Source organism: Pinus tabuliformis, chromosome 5_1 (assembly GCF_031772625.1).
Source record: "Pinus tabuliformis cultivar Carrire ecotype Pingquan chromosome 5_1, CPIR1, whole genome shotgun sequence".
In the NCBI taxonomy this organism is placed as follows: Eukaryota; Viridiplantae; Streptophyta; class Pinopsida; order Pinales; family Pinaceae; genus Pinus; species Pinus tabuliformis.
This window is the reverse complement of record NC_142305.1, coordinates 824,591,796-824,615,375: the sequence shown is the minus strand read 5'-3', so window position 1 is coordinate 824,615,375 and position 23,580 is coordinate 824,591,796. Positions and strand designations below refer to the sequence as shown.

General features: G+C 39.0%; 1 protein-coding gene across 3 annotated transcripts in view; it reads right to left on the bottom strand.

Annotated features, from left to right (window-relative positions):
• LOC149167450 (P-loop containing nucleoside triphosphate hydrolases superfamily protein) overlaps positions 1 to 20,486 on the bottom strand; it is a 428,107-nt gene extending 407,621 nt beyond the window's left edge. For all 3 annotated transcript variants that reach the window (XM_089432992.1, XM_089432993.1, XM_089432994.1), the window contains exon 1: positions 19,993 to 20,486. In XM_089432992.1, coding sequence (XP_089289118.1) covers positions 19,993 to 20,124 — 132 coding nt within the window. In that variant the 5' untranslated portion in view covers positions 20,125 to 20,486. The remainder of the gene's footprint in view (positions 1 to 19,992) is intronic.
• Between the last annotated feature and the right edge of the window lie 3,094 nt (positions 20,487 to 23,580).

The following is a 23,580-nucleotide window of genomic DNA, read 5'->3' as shown; positions in this document are numbered from 1 at the left end:
GTTCTATTCATAAGCATTTAGTTGCTTACATCTCCGATTTGAACACATCTAAGGAGATATATGAAAAGTTGGTTGGCATGTTCAAAGCTAGCAATGCAAACCAAGTCCTCTTTCTAAAGAACAAGTTGAAGGACATAAAGAAGGGGAGAGGAGAAGATACCGAATCCTACTTCATGAGGATTACCGAAATCAAAAATGATCTTCTTTCAATTGGAGAAGTTATTGCTAACAGGGAACTCACTCTCATTTCCCTTGGAGGTCTCCCTCGTGAATGGCATGTGTTCAACACTACTATCCTCAACAATGATCAGATTCCAGGTTTTGATGAATTGTTGACTAGATGTAATTAAGAAGAAACAAGGATGATAGAGATAGACATGCCTTCAAATAGGAATGATCCTACTGCATTCTTCGCTCATGCTAAAAAGAAGAACAATGCAGGGTCAAAGAAGCAAGGCCAAGAAAGGCAAGGATTCAAAGATGGAAGAAGGGGTAGATGCTTCATTTGCAACAGGTTTGGCCATTATGCTAGGGAGTGTCCTAATAGAAGGGATACACCTCGGGATGATGACAACAACAACCGCAACAATTTCAGGGGCAACAACAATCAAAGGAATGGTAGGTTCAACAACAAAGGAAAAAGGAATGCTCCTGCTACTCAACATGGAAATGGTCGACCTCCCAAAAGATCAAGAAACTCTAGGTATGATGAATCTAATGTTGTAGATAACAAGCAAAAAGAATTTTATCTTATATCTGCCCTCTCTACTGCCTCTCCTCCAAATACCTTGGGAAATTGGTTGATTGATAGTGGTGCCTCAAGGCACTTCACTGGGTATAAGGAAGCTCTTTCAAATCTGATAGAAAAGGATACAAATTTGGAAATCATTCTTGGAGACAATGCCACCTATCCCGTGAAAGGAGTTGGGAATGTTACTCTTCAATTGAATCAAGGTAACACCATTCATCTACAAGAAGTACTCTATGTACCCGATCTAAAGAAGAACCTAGTATCTATCTCAGCTATGGAAAGGTACGTGTTTGGAAAAGAAATTTCAAAGAAGCTTTTACTCTTGGATTCAGGGTTGATAGCCTATATCAAGTTGGAGGAAGTCCTTTGGGAGCTATGTCTTGCAACACATCTCTTCAATCCAAATTATGGCACCGAAGATTTGCTCATCTTCATTATAAAGCCCTACCCGATGCGAGGAAGATGGTGACAGGTATGCCCGAATTTAAAGTAGAACATGAAGGTTTTTCTCAGGGATGTGACGAAGGAAAACATACAAGGGGACCATTCCCCTCAAGTGATAGCAAGACTACTAATATTTTGCAATTGGTTCATTCTAATCTATCTGGTATGTTGCCCGTGACATCTTTGGGAGGATATTTGTATTATGCTATCTTTGTGGATGAATTCTCTCGCAAAACTTGGATTTATTTCTTAAAGAAGAAGAACGAAGTGTTCACATGGTTCCGCTCTTTCAAAGCCTTGGTTGAAAATCAAACAAGGAAGAAGGTCAAAATATTGAAAACCGAAAATGAATCAAATGAGTTCAATGACTATCCTAAAGAAGCTGGCATTAAGAGGGAGACTACTACAGCATATACTCCTAAGAAAAATGGTGTTGCTGAAAGGAAGAATCGTTCCATTATAGAAGCCACCCGTGCCATGCTTCATGATCAAAGCCTTCCGAAGTTCCTATGGGGAGAAGTTGCCAACACTGTCGTGTATGTTCAAAATAGATGCCCTCATCAAGCATTGGACTCCAAAACTCCCGAAGAAGTTTTCACCGGTAAAAAACCTGATGTTTCTCACTTTAGAATTTTTGGTAGCCCCGTGTATTTTCATGTGCCAAAAGAAAAGAGAAGCAAATTGGATGCATCATGTGGGTTGCAGTAAAACATCAAAGGCATATAGAATATATGTGCCTGGTCAAAGAGAAGTGGAGATAAGTCATGATGTCACCATTGATGAAGATGCTACCCTTGGGAAGATTAGGAACCTTCCTATTCCAAGGAAGGACAAAGAAGCAAATACAGGAAAACAGGGAGAACCGCAAGATGAGACAATGCCCGATGTTGGAGGACTGATGGATCCCATTGATCCACCTCCCCATGAGCCCTCCTCCTCAAAAAGGAGACCCTCATGGCTTAGGGAAACTCTCGAAGATGCCGAGAGATATATCACACCTCGGGGGACATTTCATGAAGGTAAGAAACCAGTGTTCCACGGGGACGCGTCCCCCAGGGTGGGGTGCGCGCACCCCTCGCACCCCACGCACCCTGGACGGGGAGACTCTCGGGGGTGCGTTTTCCCACGTCCCCCTTTTGGGGAGACTCGGGGAGACGCAAGGGGGTGCGTTTCCCCAATGTGAGAGACTCGACTCCCCGAAAGGGGTACTTCTGGGCGTCCCCCCAAAAAATGGGGTTCTTCTGGGCGTCCCCCCTTCATTTTTGTCTAATTACCCTTTATAAACCAAAATAAAAAATAAAAAAAATGAAAATTAATTTATTAAAAAAACATAAAAAATAAAAATAAACTAAATTAACAATTACAAATAAAAAATTACATGAACAAGTTAGGGTTAACTCCACTTTTCAAGTTTTCATTCTGCCGCCATTCATTATGCTCTTACCTCAACGCATTTTTTTCTTCCATCTGCTCTCACTGCGCCCACGAGAGCTTCAGCGCATCCTCACTCTTCTCCACGCAGCGGCTTGTTGTTAGCACTTAGCAGTCGTTGCCCAACAGGTGTTGGCAAAACAGAATTAGCTAAGGCTCTTGCATCCTATTTATTTAATACTGATGAAGCTCTAGTGAGGATTGACATGAGTGAATACATGGAGAAGCATGCAGTTTCAAGGCTGATTGGAGCACCACCAGGGTATGTGGGTTATGAAGAAGAGGGACAGTTGACTAGGTCTATACGTAGAAGGCCTTATGCAGTTATTCTGTTTGATGAAATTGAGAACGCACATACAGATGCCTTCAATATTCTACTTCAGATTTAGATGACGGAAGGGTCACTGATTCTCAGGGTCGAACTGTAAGCTTCACCAACACTGTCATTATTATGACTTCAAACATTGGTTCTCAGTACATTCTAAGTAGGCTTGATGACGAACCTGGCTCAAAAGAGGAACTGTATGAGAGAATGAAGAACAGGGTTATGGAAGTGGCTCAAACGACATTCCACCCTGAGTTCATGAATCGCATTGTTTTCCAACCTCTAGACCGTGAACAAATTAAGAGCATTGTAAGATTACAGGTATGTGGTTCATCTATCGTCATTCTTTTAGTGAAAACCAAAGCGAAATAGCAGAGGTTGGTCAGATATATTAGAAGTTAATTTATTTATAACTTTTTGATTTAATCATATAGAAACAACTGTTTGGAATATATGTTAGTTTCAGTTATTATTTTGGTTTTCAATGTAAATTATAGAATGATGTAAATTATAGAATGATGATTGATGAATGATAATTGATATGGATCAATGTACATTGTATTTGAATATTTGAATTTCATATTGAATTTTATTATTGAATCTTATGGTATTGAATCTTGATGAATTAGCATTATTGAACAATGAATATGAACATGAAAATTTCAAAATTATATACATATATATAAATTTATAATATATATAATTAAAAATTATATTATATATACCTCGACGTCTCCCCGTCTCCCCTAAATTTCCCTAAAATTTCAGGGTTCTCCCACACGTCCCCTTTGTGCATCTCCCCGCACCCGCGTCTCCCCATCCCGGAGACTTGTGGAACATTGTAAGAAACTAAATATGTACCAAGGGTACTTAGCTGCCATGAGCACCATTGTACAAACTGAGCCTTGCACATTCGAAGAAGCTGTGAAGCACCAAATTTGGAAGGATGCTATGAACGAAGAGTATGAGTCAATTATGAAGAATGATGTTTGGGATGTGGTCCCTAGACCCAAGGACAAATCTATTGTCACCTCGAAATGGCTCTACAAAATCAAGCATGGAGCTTATGGAAGTGATGAAAAGTTCAAGGCCAAGTTTGTAGCTCGAGGCTTCTCTCAAAAGGAAGGTGTGGAGTATGATGAGATATTTGCACCAGTTGCCTGATATACCACCATCCATTCAATCATTGCCCTTGTTGCCTCTCAAAGATGGAATTTACATCAAATGGATGTCAAGACCGCCTTCTTGCATGGTTCACTTAAGGTGGAAGTTTATGTAGAACAACCCGAGGGGTTCGAAGTTCTAGATCGAAAGACACATGTATGCAAGTTGAGGAAAGCCCTCTATGGGTTGAAGCAAGCTCCTCGGGCTTGGTATGAGAGGATCGACAGCTATCTGATGAAGTTAGGATTTATAAGAAGTGAAGTTGATTCAAACTTTTACTTTAAGGTTTGACAGACCTCTCATCTTGGTACTTTATGTGGACGATCTCTTTCTGACAGGTGCAAACCCTCTTATTTATCAATGCAAGAAGGAGTTGGCTTCCAAATTCGAGATGAAGGACCTAGGATTGATGCACTACTTCCTAGGCTTGGAGGTCTGGCAAAAGCCAGGTGAGATTTTCCTTTCCCAAGGAAAATACATTGTGAAGCTACTTGAAAGATTTGGGATGGTGGATTGTAAGTCCGTGACTACTCCGATGGAACTTAACTTCAAGAAGTTATGCAGAAGTGCTGTTGGGCCCAATTTGGAAAATCCTTCTGAGTATCGTCAACTCATGGGGACCCTGATGTTCTTGGTGAACTCCCATCCGGACATATGCTTTGCAGTGAATACATTGAGTCAATTTATGGTCAAGCCTCATCACATACATTGGATTGCTGCCAAGAATCTCTTGAGATATCTTCGAGGCACAATCACCTATGGATTGAGATACACTGCCGAGAATTTGAGACTCCATGGTTATTCTAATGTTGACTGGGCTGGCAGTGTGGTGGATCGTAAGAGCACATCTGGGTGTTGCTTCTCACTAGGTTTTGCTTTGATATCCTAGATGAGCATGAAGTAGGAATCGGTTGCTTTGAGCACCGTCGAGGCCGAATACATTACTACAAGTATGACCTCTTGTGAAGTTGTTTGGTTGAGGAAGCTCTTTAGTGAGTTGTTTGAGCATGTGTTGGATACCACCGTGATCTATTGCGACAACCAAAGTGGGATTCGTCTTTCTAAGAACCCAATGTTCCATGACCGCTCCATGCATATTGATATTAGGTACCACTTTATCCGTGATATGGTACAACGGGGAGCAATAAGGCTCCATCACATTGGGACTGATGAACAGGTCACAGATATTCTTACGAAGCCCCTGGGGAAGGTTAAATTCTTAACCTTCCATGAACGACTTGGAGTCGTGGAGAGACCTTCTTATGAGGGTCCCATTTGAGTTAGATATTGAGCTCTAGGAGCTCCGGCGACTTGGGGGTACTTCTTGGAGCTATGAGCGATCATAGAGTGAGTGGTTCACCTTCCGCTAGTGGTGCGCTGTGTATAGGGTGAGTGGTTCACCTTCCCCTGTGATACCCCATGATGGTTGATATATGCATACGATGAGTGGCTCACCTTCTCCTATGGCATATGAGCAGGATGAGTGGTTCACCTTCTCCTGTCGATACATCCTAACCAGGCAGTACGGGACTCATGGGAAGTACCTCTCATCTAGCCAATGAGTTGGGAAATGAGAATAGGGACCATAGTACTACCAATGGACGCATCGTGTACTACCGTACTCCCTATGCTAGGATGTTTGATATTGATCTGGGATCAATGGACACTGACTTCAGGTCAGTGGAGAGTGGTATGATACACTCTTGATCATTTCTTCTTCATTATTTCTTCATGGTTCAGCAGAGCAGGGATGTCAAAAAGAGTACAGATTGACAAATGGTTTGGCAAGTGGATTTCTCCCTAGTTGAGAGGGAGTGTTAAAATTGGCAACTAAGGCCAAACTCCACCTTGGACAGCTCATATGATGGAGATGATATTTTTATTGGATTCCTCTTTCCGAGAGGCGTAGGATTGATCTAAAGATCATCTCATTCTGATAAATACAAATGGAATTATAAATTTATTTCTTCTATGGAGAAATTGTCAAGGTCGGCCAAAAGTCAAATGTAGGCTCATAAAGCCCAACCGACGTGTCTCTTCACCCTCAACGTTGTGTATATATAAAGGAGTATTTTTCCTCATTTGGTCACTCATCACTCACACATCTTTCTCTCTCTTCATCTGATTGGGTCGTACAAATTACAGGGTAGCCTATTCTTCTCCACACATGCAAAGGTTTGATTGAGATTTTTGTTCTTTGCATTGACCGAGTTATAGCCAGCTTTGACCAACGTTGACCAGGCAGTGTTTGACTTCGTTTGGCTGCATTTTTTGTGGGAATACCTCTATTTGGGCAGGCCCCATATTTTGGCACAGAAACCAAGATTTTCTGGGTTGCTTGACCAGCATTGACTGCAGCAAGTTTGACCACAGAGTTGATTGTGCGTTGACCAAGTTTGACCAGATTTTTCATGATTGTTTTGGGGTGATTTGGACTATCTTTGGAGGTCGAGTTGACTAGGTTTGACAAAGTTGATTTGGAAAACTTTTGTTGGTTTGACCAGAGTTGACTTTCTAGTTACAGCATCCTGTTGACTGCAGTTTGACTAGACTGTTTTGACAGTGTTTGGGCAAGTGAATTTTGTATATTGTACTCTCTCTCTCTACTGAACTTTGAAGAATAATAAGAAGATTTGATCAAAGGGTTTCCCCACATTGGGGTTTTTCCCTAGCAATCCGCCAAATATTGTGTCCTCTTGTCTTGGCTTGTCTTATGCTTATTGTTTATGTTCTATCTGCATTTACTATCAATGTTAATGTGATTGCTAATCTGAAAATTGATATTGGGCTTATAAGAAAAATTGAAGTAAATTGCTCTAAAGCATAGAACATACCATTGTTATCTAAAATTAGCAGATAAGCATGATGAGGATGATGATAACTCTAATGAAATGGTTGGAAGCCACAAAAGATTCTCCGATGAAAAAAAGAAGTTGATCTCTCAGAGGAAGCCTACACAGAAGAGATCTCCCTAAGATTAAGAGGGAGTCCGGATGAAGAGGTGCTTCATAGTTAAGAGGGAGTGTATAGTTTGTTTTTTAATTGAAGAATGTATTTCAGAGGATATGGTGCTACATGAAAAGTAGGAAAGAAAAGTATATGATTGAGGAATCTTCTGTCAAAGATTCAGTTGATAGTCCTACTAAGTTGAGGAGCAACATCTAGAATGACCCTAAAGGTTTGTATTTGATTATGTACATGTGAAAGTATATTATTGATTGGGGTTGTGTTTGTACAAGTGAATCTCTCGATGGTTTTGATAGCATGTTGGTTACCAATCAGTTTGATTGGGAGAGATTGGTCATTCTTGATTTGCTGGATCAAGGGGTTTTGAGGCTTTGTGATTGAAGCATTGTCTGGGAAGACATCTGGCCAGCACTTTGTCTTGATGACTAGATCCCGGAGTTGGAAAGGTGGCATTGGTCATTGAGCTCTAACACGCCCCTGGATTTCTAAGTTGATGGTTAGCAAGTAAGCATGATGGTACCTAGAGGGGCTGAAAGCTTGAGTCCATCTTAGTCCCACCTTGGATAGATTTCCCTGGTCAGGAATCTAGTCCGTGCCATTGCGGTGCCTAAAGTTCTTCATGGTTGATATAGTTTGAGATCTTCCAGTGTATTTGTACATTACAAATACCTCCCTAGTTAAGAGGGAGTGTTGGAAAATGTAACTATGTTCGGTCTTCATTAATGTATTTGAGTCATTATGTAATGTACTTGTCAAAAGAATAAAGAAAAGATTTATTATTATTATTATTGTGACTTATTAAAGCATAGATTTCATGCTTGGGTCACATTGTTTTAGGTCAAAGTCCCCATTGAGGACTTCTAGGATTTATTCTGAGTCAATGGAGTCATTGTAGTTTTAAAGAGACCCTTATTGAGCTTTTGAATCATGTAAAAAGGTTAAGTATTGAGTTATATATGATTTATGTAACCTCCACACCATGTCGGCCTAGAAGAAGATCAAGTCGGCCTATGGACCTTATTCGACCTCACATGGAGCCTATAAAAGCAAGCTCATCAAATTCATTTGGAGCATCATTCTCACAAACAAGTTCAAATTCTCTTGTAGCTAGGAAGAAGTGTGAAATTCTCTTGTAGCTGGGAAGAAATGCGAAATTCTCTTGTAGCTAGGAAGAAGTGCGAAGTTCTCTTGTAGCTGGAAAAGGTGCGAACTCTGTTGCCAGGAAGTTGGAGTGAATGCGAGTTTGGGGAAGTCTAAGGAGAGAAGGAAAATCGAAATTTTGTTGTTTCTCTCTCTATTTCGTAATCTTGATTGGGAGATCGAAGTCTTCCAAGTTTGTTTGCTGCCAAAAGCTGCTGCCTAGTCAAAGTTGTTAGAAAGAGGTCAAAATTCTGGGAGGCTAACTTGGTGTGGAGGGAAGGTCTTGTCTTGGTCTAGGGTGAAGAGTCTCAAAGAATACTATTGAAAGGAAGAATTTCTTGACTGGGTTTTCCCCTCGAAGGGGGATTTTTCCCTGGCACTATGCCTACATCTAGTGTCTATTGTTTTATGTGTTGTTGCTTTGGTAATTGCTTGATGAACTAAAAGGAAGAAGATATAAAGAATCGTAATAACAAGAAACATCACAAGTAATTATCATGAATAAGAAAATCTTTCTACCTTTCTGATTTTCTAACACCAACCGTTGCCAACTCATTCTGTACCTAGGTGATTTTAGTGAGATAAGAAGCAACATTTTTATATCTAGCCATTTTGGTGCCTCTCAACTTCTCTTAAAGCATCATCTTTCGATTTTGGTTACTACTTTAATAAAGGTTTGTGAGAGCTACCCACATCTCCCTTGCTGACTTCTTTCCTTCCAAGTGAGGGATAATATGATCCTTCATCTCATTAAGAATGATTCTCCTTTCTTTCACATCCTTTTTGTTATGCTCCGCAAGTGCTGCAACATCTATTGGAGGTGTTAGAGTTTGAATAGAAAACTCCCAAATCTCATTTTCTTCCAAAACCAAAGCAATCCTCTCCCTCCAAGGACTATAGTTTGAAGCCCTATACAATCTATCCTTGAATCTTAACCATGTGGTCATTTCCTTGAAAACCTAGAAATGTTTTTGCTTTTCCTTGAGAAACCAGAAAAATTTCAACCTTTCCTTGAGATCCCAGAAAAATAATCCATTTTTCTTGAAAACTGAAAAAGATCTCAACCTTTTTTCGAAAACCTAGAAAGATCTCAGCCTTTTCTTGAAAACCCAAAAAGATCTCACCCTTTTCTTGAAAACTATAAAAAGTTTTCACCTCTTGAAAAAGAATTTGATTTTCTTTTCATAATCTAGCTCTAATAACATGTAAGCTTTGCATAGGTTTCAGATTTGGGTGATGTTCCAATAAAAGTTATGCCCATATTTTAATATTCTCATAAATCTGATTTTAATGAACATCGACACATTGAAAACATATGTAGAGGTAAAATAGAAAACCACACACAATAAATGAGACGGCTTTTGCCCAGGAAAACCCCAATGGGGAAAAACCAATAAACATATATTTATTATTTTCAACTATTAGAGAAATCAGAAAATTAATTACAGCAATAAATGAACGTGGTATAGCTCATAAACTTTTGAGAAAACTGTCAAGATTCAATCCTAACGATCTTCCAACTCTGTCCTTATCTCATATCTGATATTAACGCTACCCCATTGTGCAGTTGTACAGTCGTCCATACAACTGTACGGAATTCATATGATGTGGATCTATGCGGTACTGTATGGTTTCCTTGGGATGCATGAACTCGACCTCAATCTGATTTGCAACCTTTCAGCCTCTGCAATTTGATTTTCCTTCTCTATTTCTCCTTCTAGGCCTCAAACATCATATGTTCTCTTGTGTGTTCATGTAATGTCCCCAACTGCTTAGGAGGCATATGGGGGATTTCCGCTAGCCTAATAAAGTTCCCATACGCTAGGGTAGGAAAAATTTAACTAAGGGAACATGATTCGCCTAGGAAAAACATTACCAATGCTAAAGTGACTTAAAAGGGTGACATGTCCTAGTCTAATGAAATGTCACTTTTAATTTATAAAGTGCAAAAGCCACTAAAGTGACTTTATAAAAATAAAAGGGTAAAAGGGTGACAAAAGTGGCGAACAAGTTATAAAAAGGGAAATTCTCCTCATTCTAGTCTTTTGCCATTTGAGAAAAAGAATTTTTGGAGAGCACTTAGAGAAGAGTCTAGGGTTTCTGGAAACCCTAAGTCTGATTGCTAGTTTCGGTGTTGAAACCATACACCCTAGTTAGTTTGGGAGCAAGATCACTCAGATTTCACCGGTGTGCTTAACCAGCGAAGAAGATTTGTGGAAGATAACGGCAGGTAACAGTTTTATTAGTTGATTTTATCTTCCAACACTAAGTTTTTCATATATCTTGACAGGTTGAGAATACCCATGAAGACACCTAGTTCCTAAGTCATTGTAGTGGGTCGAATTGCTGAGTGAAGGACATCCTTTGAGGCCAAAGTTATATCCTCTATTAGTCGAATCTCATACTGCTCGAAAGCTCAAGATCTAAAGGAGGAAAGAGGATGAGTTTCATTTGTGTAGCAAAGACAGAGTTAGGTGTTTGTTGGCCATACTTTCCTGGCCAAGGGGCCGAGTTTATCACTGTTGCAGAAGGACCAAGTTGATCGTGCTTGTAAGGAGGAGTTTACAGTTGTAAAGGTGGGACGAGTTTCACTGTTGAAGGGGTCTGAACCCTCTCTCTTGCTGCTAACCGAGTATATCCCTTACTAGAGGTCGAGTTGGGCCTGTAGAGGTCAAGTTTCCCTTGTTGGTTGAGGTCGAGTGCCTTTGTTTTACTTGTTGTGTACACGTTGAGGAAAGCCAAGTCTTCTACCTATACAAGGTCAATTCTTCTCTTTATCTGTTGGCTAAGTGGACCATTATCAGTGGCTGAGGTTAAAGTCTTAGAGGAGGTCTAAGTCAGTCTTGCTTGTTGTGCATATATGTCATTTGCTAAGCGTATTCCTATAGCATTTATGTGGTTGTAGCATAGGTTAAAAGGCAGAGAAATAAAGGGGTCGATTCCTAAAGATCATCATTGTTGAAGTTGTATAAGGTTTGAACATCATACTGAAGATATGTCATTGTGCTTAAACCAGGTTCCTCTATTGTGACGTACTCCCTTTATTAGAATTAATGTGATCACTATGTACCTTCCAGCTTGTCAATAATGCCAAATGTATCAGTGTTTCGTGTAATTTCCGAGTATCATATGCTATTCTAGTTGTTGGTTTGAATTCTGGTTACATATTTTTGCTAAGTGTTACTTGGGAGCGGGAGCGAAAACGGGTGCGGGAGCGACATTTTCAGAAGCTCCCAGTTTGGGAGCGAATCCCAGAGCATTTTTTATATAATATATATATTTTTATATTTTGATACATATATGGGAACAAAAACATGTAGAATGATGAATTAGATATAAAAAAAACATTAAAAAAAAACATTGATTAAACCATATAACAACAATCATCTAGAAGTTATAATCTTCATCAACCACGTCCACAAGTTAGTAACATAGTAACATACAACATATTGAGTCTCATGATTCATTAATCTTAAAGTTTCAAGCTTTCAAAATTCAATATATAACATTTATCATCATTGATCACCAAAGTTGTACTTGTAAGCTAAGTGTAACCATTACAACAAATAATATCTAACGTGAAATGAAACAACTTTCAACTTTCATGAAGCATCATATTCATAATTCATTACTAATGAGTTACAGTTGCCAACTTCAAACTTAAATTGTCATGTATTGTTTAAAAAGTTATCATAATAAATATGAAAGAGTCAATAGTTATAAAAACTACTAGAAACTAGAAAAGACAAGTAAATCTATTATCTATTGCTTATGCTTTGGCCTCTTGCCACCACAAGAAATGTCTAATTTTTTAGTCTTGTTGGAAAATCAGGATCTTTGTCATTAATATCACCCTCTAAGCATTAATATCCAGAGGTATCTTTTTCATTACCTCTGTATCTGTATAGGGATCTTTGTCATTAAAATCACCCTCTAAGCATTAACATAAGATAGAAAAAGCATAGCATGTCAAGTCAAGATTTTGTTTGAGTGATGCGTACATTTTTAGGAGGGTCATGATAGAGGAGTTCGACAACCAATGTCACTAACATCAAGGTACATAGAGGGATTGGTGCTCTTGATTAAATACGAGTTCCATACCCTAATACATGACAAAATTCAATGGAAACATTGTAATCCCCCAATCCTGAAATCCTGAAAAACTGATAAGTCTGCTGGATTTTGAATGAAATCTAAAATTCTATTTTCTCCATATGAAATCCAATGAGGTCGGAACCACTCTCAAACATCCTGAGTCATTTCATGGTAATGTTAAAAATTTAAGTAAAAGGATGAAAATGAAGATTAAGGAGAATGTCCATGTTATTCATAGGCTAGAAAGAGGTTTCTAGACTAGTTTGGAGTGTGGGAAAAAAAAAGCGATCAGCAATGGCCGACGATTTCCCGGGGTTCGAACCTACGACATTCGACACGACCGTCATAGGAACTGGGCTGCAAGCTGCCACAGCGGCCTCGGCAAGGCACAGCGTCCTTCTTTTAGATCCATAGCCCCTTCTATGGCCTCCACTGGACTTCTCTATCTCTCAACGACTTCACGGCATGGGCTACAGCAGGAAGGAGTTTACCATTCACGCCTCCCAGTCTTACGCAACTCAATGGCTCGGCTAAACCCATCAAAGCACCCGACGGCGAGGACCTAGAAATCGAACCCGTAACCAAACGAGTTCTGCACTCAGACTTTGAGACCTCAAGCCTGAGCTCGGAACCTTTAAGTCCTGCCAGAGACTTCAATCTGGACATAGTGGGGCCGAAGCTTGCATTCTGCGGAGGCACCTTGGTCGACTGGTCAGTGAAGGCCAGTGCGAGTAACTATCTCGAATCTAAAAGTGTGGAGGCCAGCTTCACTTGGTCGGGCGGCCAAGGGTTAATGCCGGTGCCGGATTCCCGTGCAAGTATTTTCCAGGACAAGACGCTGAGTTTAGTGGAGCAGCGGCATCTGTTGAGGTTCTTTAAGCTGGTGCAAAACTATGGTGACGCAGAGGCGCTGAACTTGAAGGTTCTGGGAAATCGGTTCGTGGATTTCCTAGACCAGCCACGGATGCCTTCATATATCAAATCCAAGGAGGATGCGAGGCAAGTGTTTGACGAAATGCCTTACCGAGATTTGGTCTCATGGAGGGGCCTGATCTCTTTCTATGCACAGAATGGATTTTCTGAAGAGGTTTTGAGAAACCTACGTGAGATGCAGTGTTCAGCTGCCGGATGGCCTCTGCTTGGCCCTGCAAAAAATGGAGCCGTGAGTTTCAGAGGGGCCTCGACTCCATGCAAGCCAAACCCAGCGATTAAAATCGCGTGCTGCCCTGCGAAGGAAAAAAAGAAACAGGCACAGTTTGGGCCCTCAGCAAGCTGTGCATGCACCAGCTTCCTCTCGTCTCAGATTTGCAGAGGAAAGCAGAAACTAGATTTCTCTGCATCGTTCCAGATCATGATTGTGCTCCTCTCTGGCAAAACTCTGCTACAGTGGGTGAGCTCTTTAGATCTAGTGCAGGACCTCAAGCAAATCCTGGAACTTAAGATGGGGATTCCCTCGGCATCTCAACGACTCCTCCACGAAGGTATACAACTGGAGGATCTCTATCCCCTTTCTTTTTACAACATTCAAAGAAATGCATCCATCAACTTTTCCCTTCATTTGAGAGGGGGAGCTGTTGGACAGTCATCTTCAGTTGCAGCTTCTTCATACAAAGAAGTTGTCCATGCTCAGATGCCCAAGAAAACAGCTCCACCAGCTAAGGCTCCAAAACCTTTTTTGGTGGACAAACTGGAGGAAACCCCCTCCATTGAAATAATGCATCCTACGATGGATAGGCAATACCAACTGTTTGCAGAGCTTGGCATTATTTGCAGGTTCAATGGGCTATGGCCACGCACAGCAGATCTATACCAATGGATTCACTCTAACTGGACCAACAATTGCAAGGTTCTTCTCTGCTCAAAAGGTTTCTTCATTGTAGTGTTTGTTTGCAGTGAGGACTACCAAAAAGTATTAACTGAAGGCCCATGGTTTTGGGACTCAGCGAGTTTATTCCTAACCCCTTGGTTCCCAGATTTCGATCCTTCTACAGCAATCATCACCAAACTCCCCATCTGGGTCAGACTTCCCAACCTCCCGGCGCATTTATGGCACTTTGTTGTGTTTCAAGGAATCGGCAATTCTCTAGGACGCTTTCTTGACACAGACACCTCTAGAGGGGAAAAGGGCATATACACCTTCGCCAGAATCTGTGCAGAAATAGACATAAGCAAAGGTCTACCTGATCAGATTATTCTCAAAATTGGAGACTTTCATTGGACTCAGACCCTGGATTTCGAGAACACAGCCTTTCGCTGCCGAAATTGCCGTCTCACAGGGCACCTTCAGAGCTCGTGTCCATCGATGCCTGCCCAAAAAAAGAAAGCCAACTCTAAGCCAAAATCCAAAAGCTGGAAACCTCATGATCCTCCCCCAATGGATGTTTTTGATTCCAGCTCAGATGAAGAGGATGAGGATGAGGAAGACATGGACGCAACGCTGGCACAGGATTTGCCCTCGACTGGTCCTGAGGAATCCACTGTCCCTCCTAATTCACAGAAAAGAACTCATGAGTCATCTCCTTCGGATTCAGACAAGGAGATCTCTCCATCAGCCCAGCTCAGTTTACAAATCATGCCAGCCGAGCAGAGTCATCTTGGCTGGGTCAAAGTTGGTAAAAAGAAAGGAAAAAAAGGCCGAACAAATGATTCTACCCACGTTGAGTAGAATCCTTGGTTCTGCTCTTGTTTCTCAGTTCCGCTGGTTTCTTCCTGCTTAGCACTGCTCTCTTCTTGACTTCTCTTCGGGGCCGAGGTGGATAGTTTATCCTTTCCGGCTGCCCGTTTTCTTCGGGGTTCTGAAGAAAATCCTTTTGGTGTCTAGTGTCTTCTCCGACAGGTCTTCTTATGTTTTGTCCTTCTGATAGTTCTGGTTTTCTGTCGCCCTGCGAGGTGTGCTGTTTTTAGTTTTCAGTTTCTCTGTCTACTCATTTTAGTCTCCTGAAGTTAGGCCTGCTGTAAAGCGGCCCGTAGTCTGCAGATGCAGAAGTTTTGTACTATATTTTCTTTTGTTAATATCAAAAGCTGACTTACACAAAAAGAAAGAAGATTAAGGAGAATGTCACATTTACTTTAAGAATTTAACATTACCATGAATCGCATATCAATACTAGGGCCATAGGATTGATCATTAAGCTACCCCACTCAAAACTTATTTGTTTCTTTGAAAAAAAAATTGCATTTAGAAAATTACGGCAAAAAAAATTGCAAAAAAGGCTAAACACTCCCGAAAAGGCAGGGAGCGTTTTTTTTAGGGAGCGCGCTCCCAAAAACGCTCCCGCTCGGAGCGTGAATTGGGAGCGGGAGCGGGGGGGGTGCTCCCTCGCAACCCTGTTTTTGCTACTGTTTGTTTATGCTCGAAACAAATAAATAGAAACTACACCTACAACAGTGTAATTACAAACTGTTTGACTAAATCTCTCACAAAAGACATCAATAAAAAACTTATAAATTCGGTGAAATTTGAGGTACTTCCAAGGGGGTATCTTATACTTCAATGTGTCTTGCTTTTCCCCCAACTTGCTTTTATCTCTTTATGACCAAATGCCTAACCTTAGATCTCTGAAGAGATGGATGGAGAAGATTAAATCTTGCTCTCTTGAGATCAATGGTTGTGACTTGAATTTTCGTTAAGGCAACTTATATCACTTTTAGTCATAAAGTAAAAGTTACTTTATAAATATAAAGTCATATTGGGAAAAAGCATGTGTTAGACCACTTCCACATGTTAAGACACCAAGCACCTATCCGAACTAACTTCAACATTGGATGGTGTAGACTAACGTCCCTAGAGGATCGAGGTAGACGCAAAGGCTAGACAAGTGGCGAAGAATGAAGTACGATACTAATATAAGCGATGGTGGAACATTGCTTGTCAAGGAGTGGTGGAACATTCATGGTGGTGCTACCCCATAGCTATAACATTTGGCAACAAGGGTGCTTTCACAATTGGTGAACACTTCTATCAAAAGAAACAGGTTGAATGCAAACCATGCAGAGAGGTTAGTTTCTGTTCATTACAATTTGTGATTGTTGTCCCATTACTATGAGGCAAAGACAAGCAAAGATTTGATGGTTTGGAACAAAAATCCGAAGGAGGATAATTTGGAGGAGAGTTGTATTTAGAGAAAATAGAGGATGCTCTTATGGATGATTTATGATCACACTAAGATGCCACCTCGATCCAATGCCATGGTCCCCGTGTCTAGGACTCCAGCTACAACAACTGGGGCATCATCTTTAGTTCCACAACTTCCACTTCCATCTACTTCACTACCACCACGTGGAGGCCCACACAGCAGTCATGGTGGTGTAAGGAGAAGAGAACAATAGATATATTCACAAATTTATTTTTCGTAGATGATAGAATAGTGTTTTGAATTTGAACCTTTCAATCTTCATACTTTAGTGTGTAGATGGTCTATTTTGTAAACATTACTATCTGGTCATGTTCACAGTTGCTAGATAATTGATTTCAATGATATGTTAATGGTCTGCTTTCTATCATATGCTTAAAAATTTGATGTTGCAGGAATCATCCCCCCCCCCCGGTTCAAGAGGCGGATTCGCGTCCCGGATGGATCTGGCACCGATGGTCCTCAAGCAAAACCGCGGTTCCTGGACTTTCGAAACCGTGACAGTTCCGAACTATGGTTCCGCAAGCCTGAACCACGATTCCGAAAAATACTCACACAATTCCATTGGGCTTTTTCTTTTTTGGAATTATCGAATTGTTATGTGAGGAACTATGCTTCCTGGACACTCCCAATGCACCACCTTGATGCTCCCTAGACACTTCAAGATGCTCCCTAATGGTAATGTTAAATTCCTAAAGTTTACTTAAATTTTTAACATTACCATGAAATGGCTTAGGATGTTTGGGAGTGGTTCCAACCTCATCGGACTTCATATGAAGAAAATAAAATTTCATATCCCATTCAAAATTCAGCAGACTTAATAGTTTTCAAGATTTCGGGATCAATGGGATTGTGTCATTTCATTAGATTATATCATGTATGAGGGTATGTGATTGGCATTTAATCAAATGCACCAAGCCCTATATGTACCCCAATGTTGGTGGTGTTGATTGTTGAACTCTTTTGTCATGGCCTTAACAAACATGTACCCTTCACTCAAATCAAAATCATTGATCAGGCATGTTAAGATTTTTCTACTATATTATAAAGATTGGATTAGGGCAATGTTGACTAATATCCTTAGAGAATTGAAGTAGAGGCAAAGGCTAGACAAGAGGAGAGGAATCTAGATTCTAGATGGTTGATGCTTGAATAATTAATCATTGATGTACAACGAATGCCATATCTATCTTGATTTATGTACAAATATGCATGTTTTCGTATCTGCTACAACTAATTTGGTATTTTGGGTGTTTTTTCTAATATAAATGCAAAAAATAATATATATATATATATAGGAGCTTCTGAGATGCTTCGATTCTGACGATTTTTGGAAAATGACGCTTTCGACGCTTCACTTCCAAAAAACATCCCCACTTCGTGCAACATTGTAAAAATTTATATGTTTGTTTGTAACTGCTAGATCTAGATGGTTGATTCCTGAATAATTAATCATTAATGTACTAGGGATGCCATTTCTATCTTCACTAATGTTACAAATCTGCATGTTTTCATATATTCTGCAACTAATTTGTCATTCTAGATGTTTTTTTAACATAAATGCCATATATATGTATATATATAGACACTCCTAAGGCTTTTTGGAAAATGACACTCCCCATGCTCCAGCTCTCAAAAACTCTCTCACTCCATATGACTGTGGTACGAACTACATAGGCACCTATACGAACTATTCCTACGACTGTAGGGATCCATATTGTACTGTCTAGGTGACTGTACAAATACGTACAATATTGTCTGTACCACTGTATGAAACTCCTATACAGGGTTGTGTGCTGCTGAAAATGTCTAGGCTACCCCCACTCTCTCCCTCTCTATCGGTCAACCTGCTCAACTAAGATCATGGTTAAAGCATCTACCTTGCCCTATCTTTATACTTTTGGTGGAGAGTCTATTTTTAAGATTCCTCTTAATCTAAGTCACACATAAGATACAAATTTAGACTCATGTTGAATATAAGACTTTCATTTTTTTTACCAAAGTGAATTACAACATAGAGTTGTTTTTCGAAATACTTTTTGAAGATATCTTAAACTACTTCTCACATATTCACACTGAACCTGTCCAAAAGTTCCTATCTGAGCTATAATTTTCAACAATAATGAGGCTGCATAAGTTAGCTATTTATACCTAGATTGTCAATGTAATTGGCAATTGGGTGAAAGTTGTGTATCTACTTCTCTTTACTATACTTGATGGTGATCTCTTTATCAATGGGTTTTTTCTAATATTACATTCTCCTTATGTTGTTATATTTCAGTGCACAGATCTAATTGAGAGTAGTTTGATTAGTTAAAAGTAAATGAACGTTGGTTGTGTTTGTGCCATAATCAGTTAGGGCAATTGCATGCTAGCACATTGTTGAAGAAGAGTACATGTAGGTGTCTAACAAGATGGAAACCTGAATACACCCATGTTCAAAGAGCAATGAACAATGTAGACCCCTAGATTGCCAACAAAATTCTCTTGTTAAAGGTCATGACCTCCACATGATAAGATAAAAAATGGAGATTGTGAAAAATATTAGTGACAAACTAAAATTTAATCGAGGATGAAAGCATTTGCTTACAACCTTAGGTTTTAAGTATCCTAGGCCATTTTATCTGGGTTTTAAATTTTCTTATGGATTTACAACTCCAAGTTGTGGCAGCACTCGACCTCATTAATTGCATTTCAGTTGATCAGTTGTCAGCCTAATTGTCCTAATTTCTCAACACCTTTCATTCTCTTGGCCATGCTTGTGCTCTCCATTCAAGTCTGCCCTCTTATTTCTTGCTGCAAGATTTGGTCAATGGCAGACTCAAAACAGGGGGTGCCCCGCCTAAAGTTCCTAGTCAAAACAGCAAATAGAAGAGAACCTCTAACTTAGAAGAAATGTGAAACAAGGGTGTACATAAGAAAGTCACACGTCTAGCAAAGAAGGTGCAAAGTGGTACAGGAATACTCGTGAAAAATGGAAACAAAGGAATACAAAGGAAAGAGTTCTAGGACACAAAGGAACATATATGTTGTTGCAATTGAGTATATAAAAGAAATCCATGATATGTTGGAGGTGTTAGGGGAATAGATAAATAAAGTTGAAAAGCATTGTGTTAAGGAACAAAAGGAAAACCAGGAGCTACTCCAATACTTGTGTTGCACCAATCAGTTCTAGGTAAAATTTGATGACCCGAGGATCATGTTAGAAAGGATAAGGAACAATAGTTTGGACTGAAAGAAGAGGAGATTGGCATTCAAGTCAACCGATATCTGAAATGTTGACTTTAAAAAGTATCAAGCATATGACAAAGTTCTTAGTGAGCTTAGCTAAAGCTCAGTTAATGCTAAAGTTCGCATTTAAAACCAGAGGTGGAGATCTCAATTCCCCTTAATGACACGAGGCGGCCACTGCCCTCAACAAAGGGGTACAATTAACCCTTGATATGTCGTCAAGACGCCTAAAGGTTCGCATTAGGCTCAATATTTTGCAATTGAATTTCAGATTCCATAGAATTAAAGCGTTTTATGAAAATATGGCTTACAGCGTGAAGAGGCAGAGATTGAAGCAGGGAAGAGGAGGCGTGCTCGTCATCGGAGCCCTGGTGAAGGTTGTGCTGTGAGAAGACGTCCACCCCGTGCTGCTGCACCACCTTCTGCAGGACCGCATCATCCATTAAAGCTCTGACAAACCCTGATATCAGCGATAAATGGATTTTTAAACCTTCAAATCGGCAAATTTGAACCAATTTGAAGCCTCTCTGACTGTATCGATGTAGAATTTTTTTGCTTTAAGATTGTTAATAAATGTTTGGACAAAACCGGTTCCTGCAAAAACGGTTTTAACAATGGCGGTGAAAAGCGCTCTCTGGCATCGGTTGGAACCCCGTCCTGGTTTTCTCCGTAAGGGGAGATGGGAGTTGTCCCTCCCGTTTCTGTTATGGGGCTACGGGAGGGGTAGGACGTCACGTTTAGTATGCGTGAGGGAGATCGGGTCCTTTGATTCTCCGGCAACGATAAAATGAGCAGTGGCTCCACCTTTACATATAAAACCTGCTCGTCTCTCATTGGTCAAGGCAGCTTTGACACTAGTTCTTGCCGTCAAGAAATGGATTTTTCTTTTCTTTTACTTTTTTGGAAAACTGCATTTTCTTTTGACGTGCGATCTTGTTCACATAATTTTATAAATTTGAAAAGTTTTTATTGACACAAGGTCGGTGAAACATTTTGTTTGATTCCAACGGCCATGTGGTAGTGCCTTTTCGGGTTTCTCAAATTCTTGTAATGCAACTAATTGTGGGAAATATTCTGGTAATGCAATTAATGGTGGGAAATTGTAAAGTAATTAGTAAAGTAAAAGTAATTTAATTAGCAATTGCTTTAAAAGGTGTAAAGAGAGGCTGATATGTCTGTTAATTTGGAAAAATTGTATGAGAAACGCATTTGTAAACATGTTTGTCCTATGTTCTGCATTTGCAAACGTAGCAAAGTCATTAGATCTCAAGTTTATTTTGTTTCATTGCTTTAATTAAAACTAACTATTACCCACACCCCAATTGAAAACTATAAAAATTATATTTATGTTTATTTTAATGTTTATATATTTTAATTTAAAATAAAACTATTGTTTGGTGGTGTTATAAATTATTTTATTTTATGTAAAATAGTATACCCTGTTCATTCTCTTATTTTTTTAGACTTCTAATTTTTATCATAGAATTTAAGTTTTATATTATAATAAATATAAAATATATTTTAAAAATATATATTTAAATATTATTCTTCTAAATATTTTTAGGGAACCTTTACCAAGTTTTTTTATTATAATAATTAACATAATTTATAATTTGTTAATTTAAGTAGATTTTCGGAAGATGAATCACACTGGTTGGTTCGAAACGCGTCGATCAAATATTTTCAATGTGATTTTTTCCGAAAATCTACTTAAATTAACAAGTTATGGATCACAAAAGCTTGAACTTTAATAATTTATAATTATTATTTAAGTTGTATAGCAATAATATTTTTAAATACTTTCATTGACTAGGCTTTGGTTATTGTTTAAATATGAATCCATATAAATAAAATTTGGATGATAAAGTAACTAAAAAAAAAAACATTTTTTATTCAGTGGATCGTGGCCCTCATATATCTATTGAAAATCCCTATTCCAAACCTGGTTGTCAACATATTTCTTCATTTTAATCATGTTTTTAGCCCTGTATTCTTCAATAGCTATCGTTCCCCTCCTCATACATCCCACTCTTTGCTTATAGTTCCTCCTCATTAACCACTGATCATGAGCAGTAAAGGACTTAATATTTTAGCAATTATTTTATTCTAGTAAGCTTAGGAAGGCATACCATCTTAAAAGAGCATGAGTTGAGGGAGGATATTACTCTCTTAGATGTGCTTGTGCCCATTACCACCCATTTAGGAAACCTCCCTCTAACTTAATATACCTGATACTCTTGATAGATTAGAATAAATTATCTAATTATTCCCATAATTAATTTCTTCCTTTATTTATCTAGATATATTTGTCCCCATAAAGAGATAAAACATTAGGTCTTGAAAGGCCCTCGGCCTCAAAGGAAAAAAAAACTTAATCATTACCCTCTCCTAGGAGGAAGTAAGCAACTGTATGTTCTCTCCCCTTGCCATCTTTGACATGTAGCACTACCTTGCCTCAATCATAGTGGCTTGACCAATTCGTGCTTAGTACAAGTATATTATGCATATTTATATAAGTTTTACACATAACTTCTCGTTAAGGCACATTACATTAGATGCACATCTAATTCTAACATGCATGTTCACCTAACAATAGTCGCATGTCCAATAATAACTTAAAGCATCCCTACAATACTTTAACTTCACTAATATGTCAATACTTATCCAACACCAAGCAACTCAAGAAAGAAGTAAAAAATCACAATACACCAGGAACCACCCTAGGCAAATGCCTTGGCATTATTTTTATGAAGAATGTTACAATGTATAATAATGGATCATGTCTAATTTCCCATTACTCATTTATAAATTATAGTTATAGAAAAGATAATTCCTAAAAAAATAACAGTGAAACCCCTAAAGCAACCACAAGCTTGCCTCTTGCAAGTCTTGTCTTATTCTTCTTCTTCTCACTCAACCAATTCAATTTGTTGTACTTTACCTAACCATGAACTTAGCCTGAATTGTATATCTCTTTCAGACTATATTGAATGATTAATGCTTCCTCTTCTAGATCTTAGAACACTTAGGTGTCCTCAGTCATACATGAGACTTTCCTTGTAATTGAAATCCCCTTCACTCTAAAGTGGATCTAAGTGTCATTCATCAAATTTGATTCCTTTGATGCCTTGTCATCCCATTCTCTACATCTAACAAGTGCACCAAACATGTGCACCCAAGCATACCTAGCACACCCAAGTGCAATTGAAGGTAAGATCAATGGCTAAGGATTGTTTAGTCCCTCGGGTCTACACATTTGGCTAATGTGGCCAACACATCCCCACTCATACAAAGCCTTCATGGATTATTTCACAACTCTATTCATTGATCAAGAGGCAATGTTTGTCATTGCAACCTTTTGTGGCAATCCTTCATGTTCACTTAGGTGGTGTGTCTACTGCTATCTATAAGAAAAGACCTTCCATTATGCCTCTCACAAGTTGACCTATGTTGTGAAACGATAAAGGTATCACACAGATGCCAACTCAACTATCATTAATAGCATATGTTGAGTTAGACACATGTGGACATTCGAGGGATCGAAAACCCCAACCATGCTAAAGAGTGATTGAATGCAAAAACCATGATCTTAACCTTAGACACCTACTCAAAGTATTAAATAATAGGTCACTAGGAAAGGAAAGTGTTCCATTCTTATTATATTGATTTATTGTTCAACAATTTAGCAAAGCAAACAAATGCAATACTAGAGCAACATAGAAAAACCCTATAATATCCATAAAGGCCATAATATTAATGACTATTAATAAGTGAATTTGCATTTCTTTCTGTTTGTGTTTTATATCCAAAAAAGAGAAAACAAAGCATAATCCTCACCTTCTCACTAACATTTCTTTAAAAAGTGTATATATATATATATATAATTTGTTATAATCCTT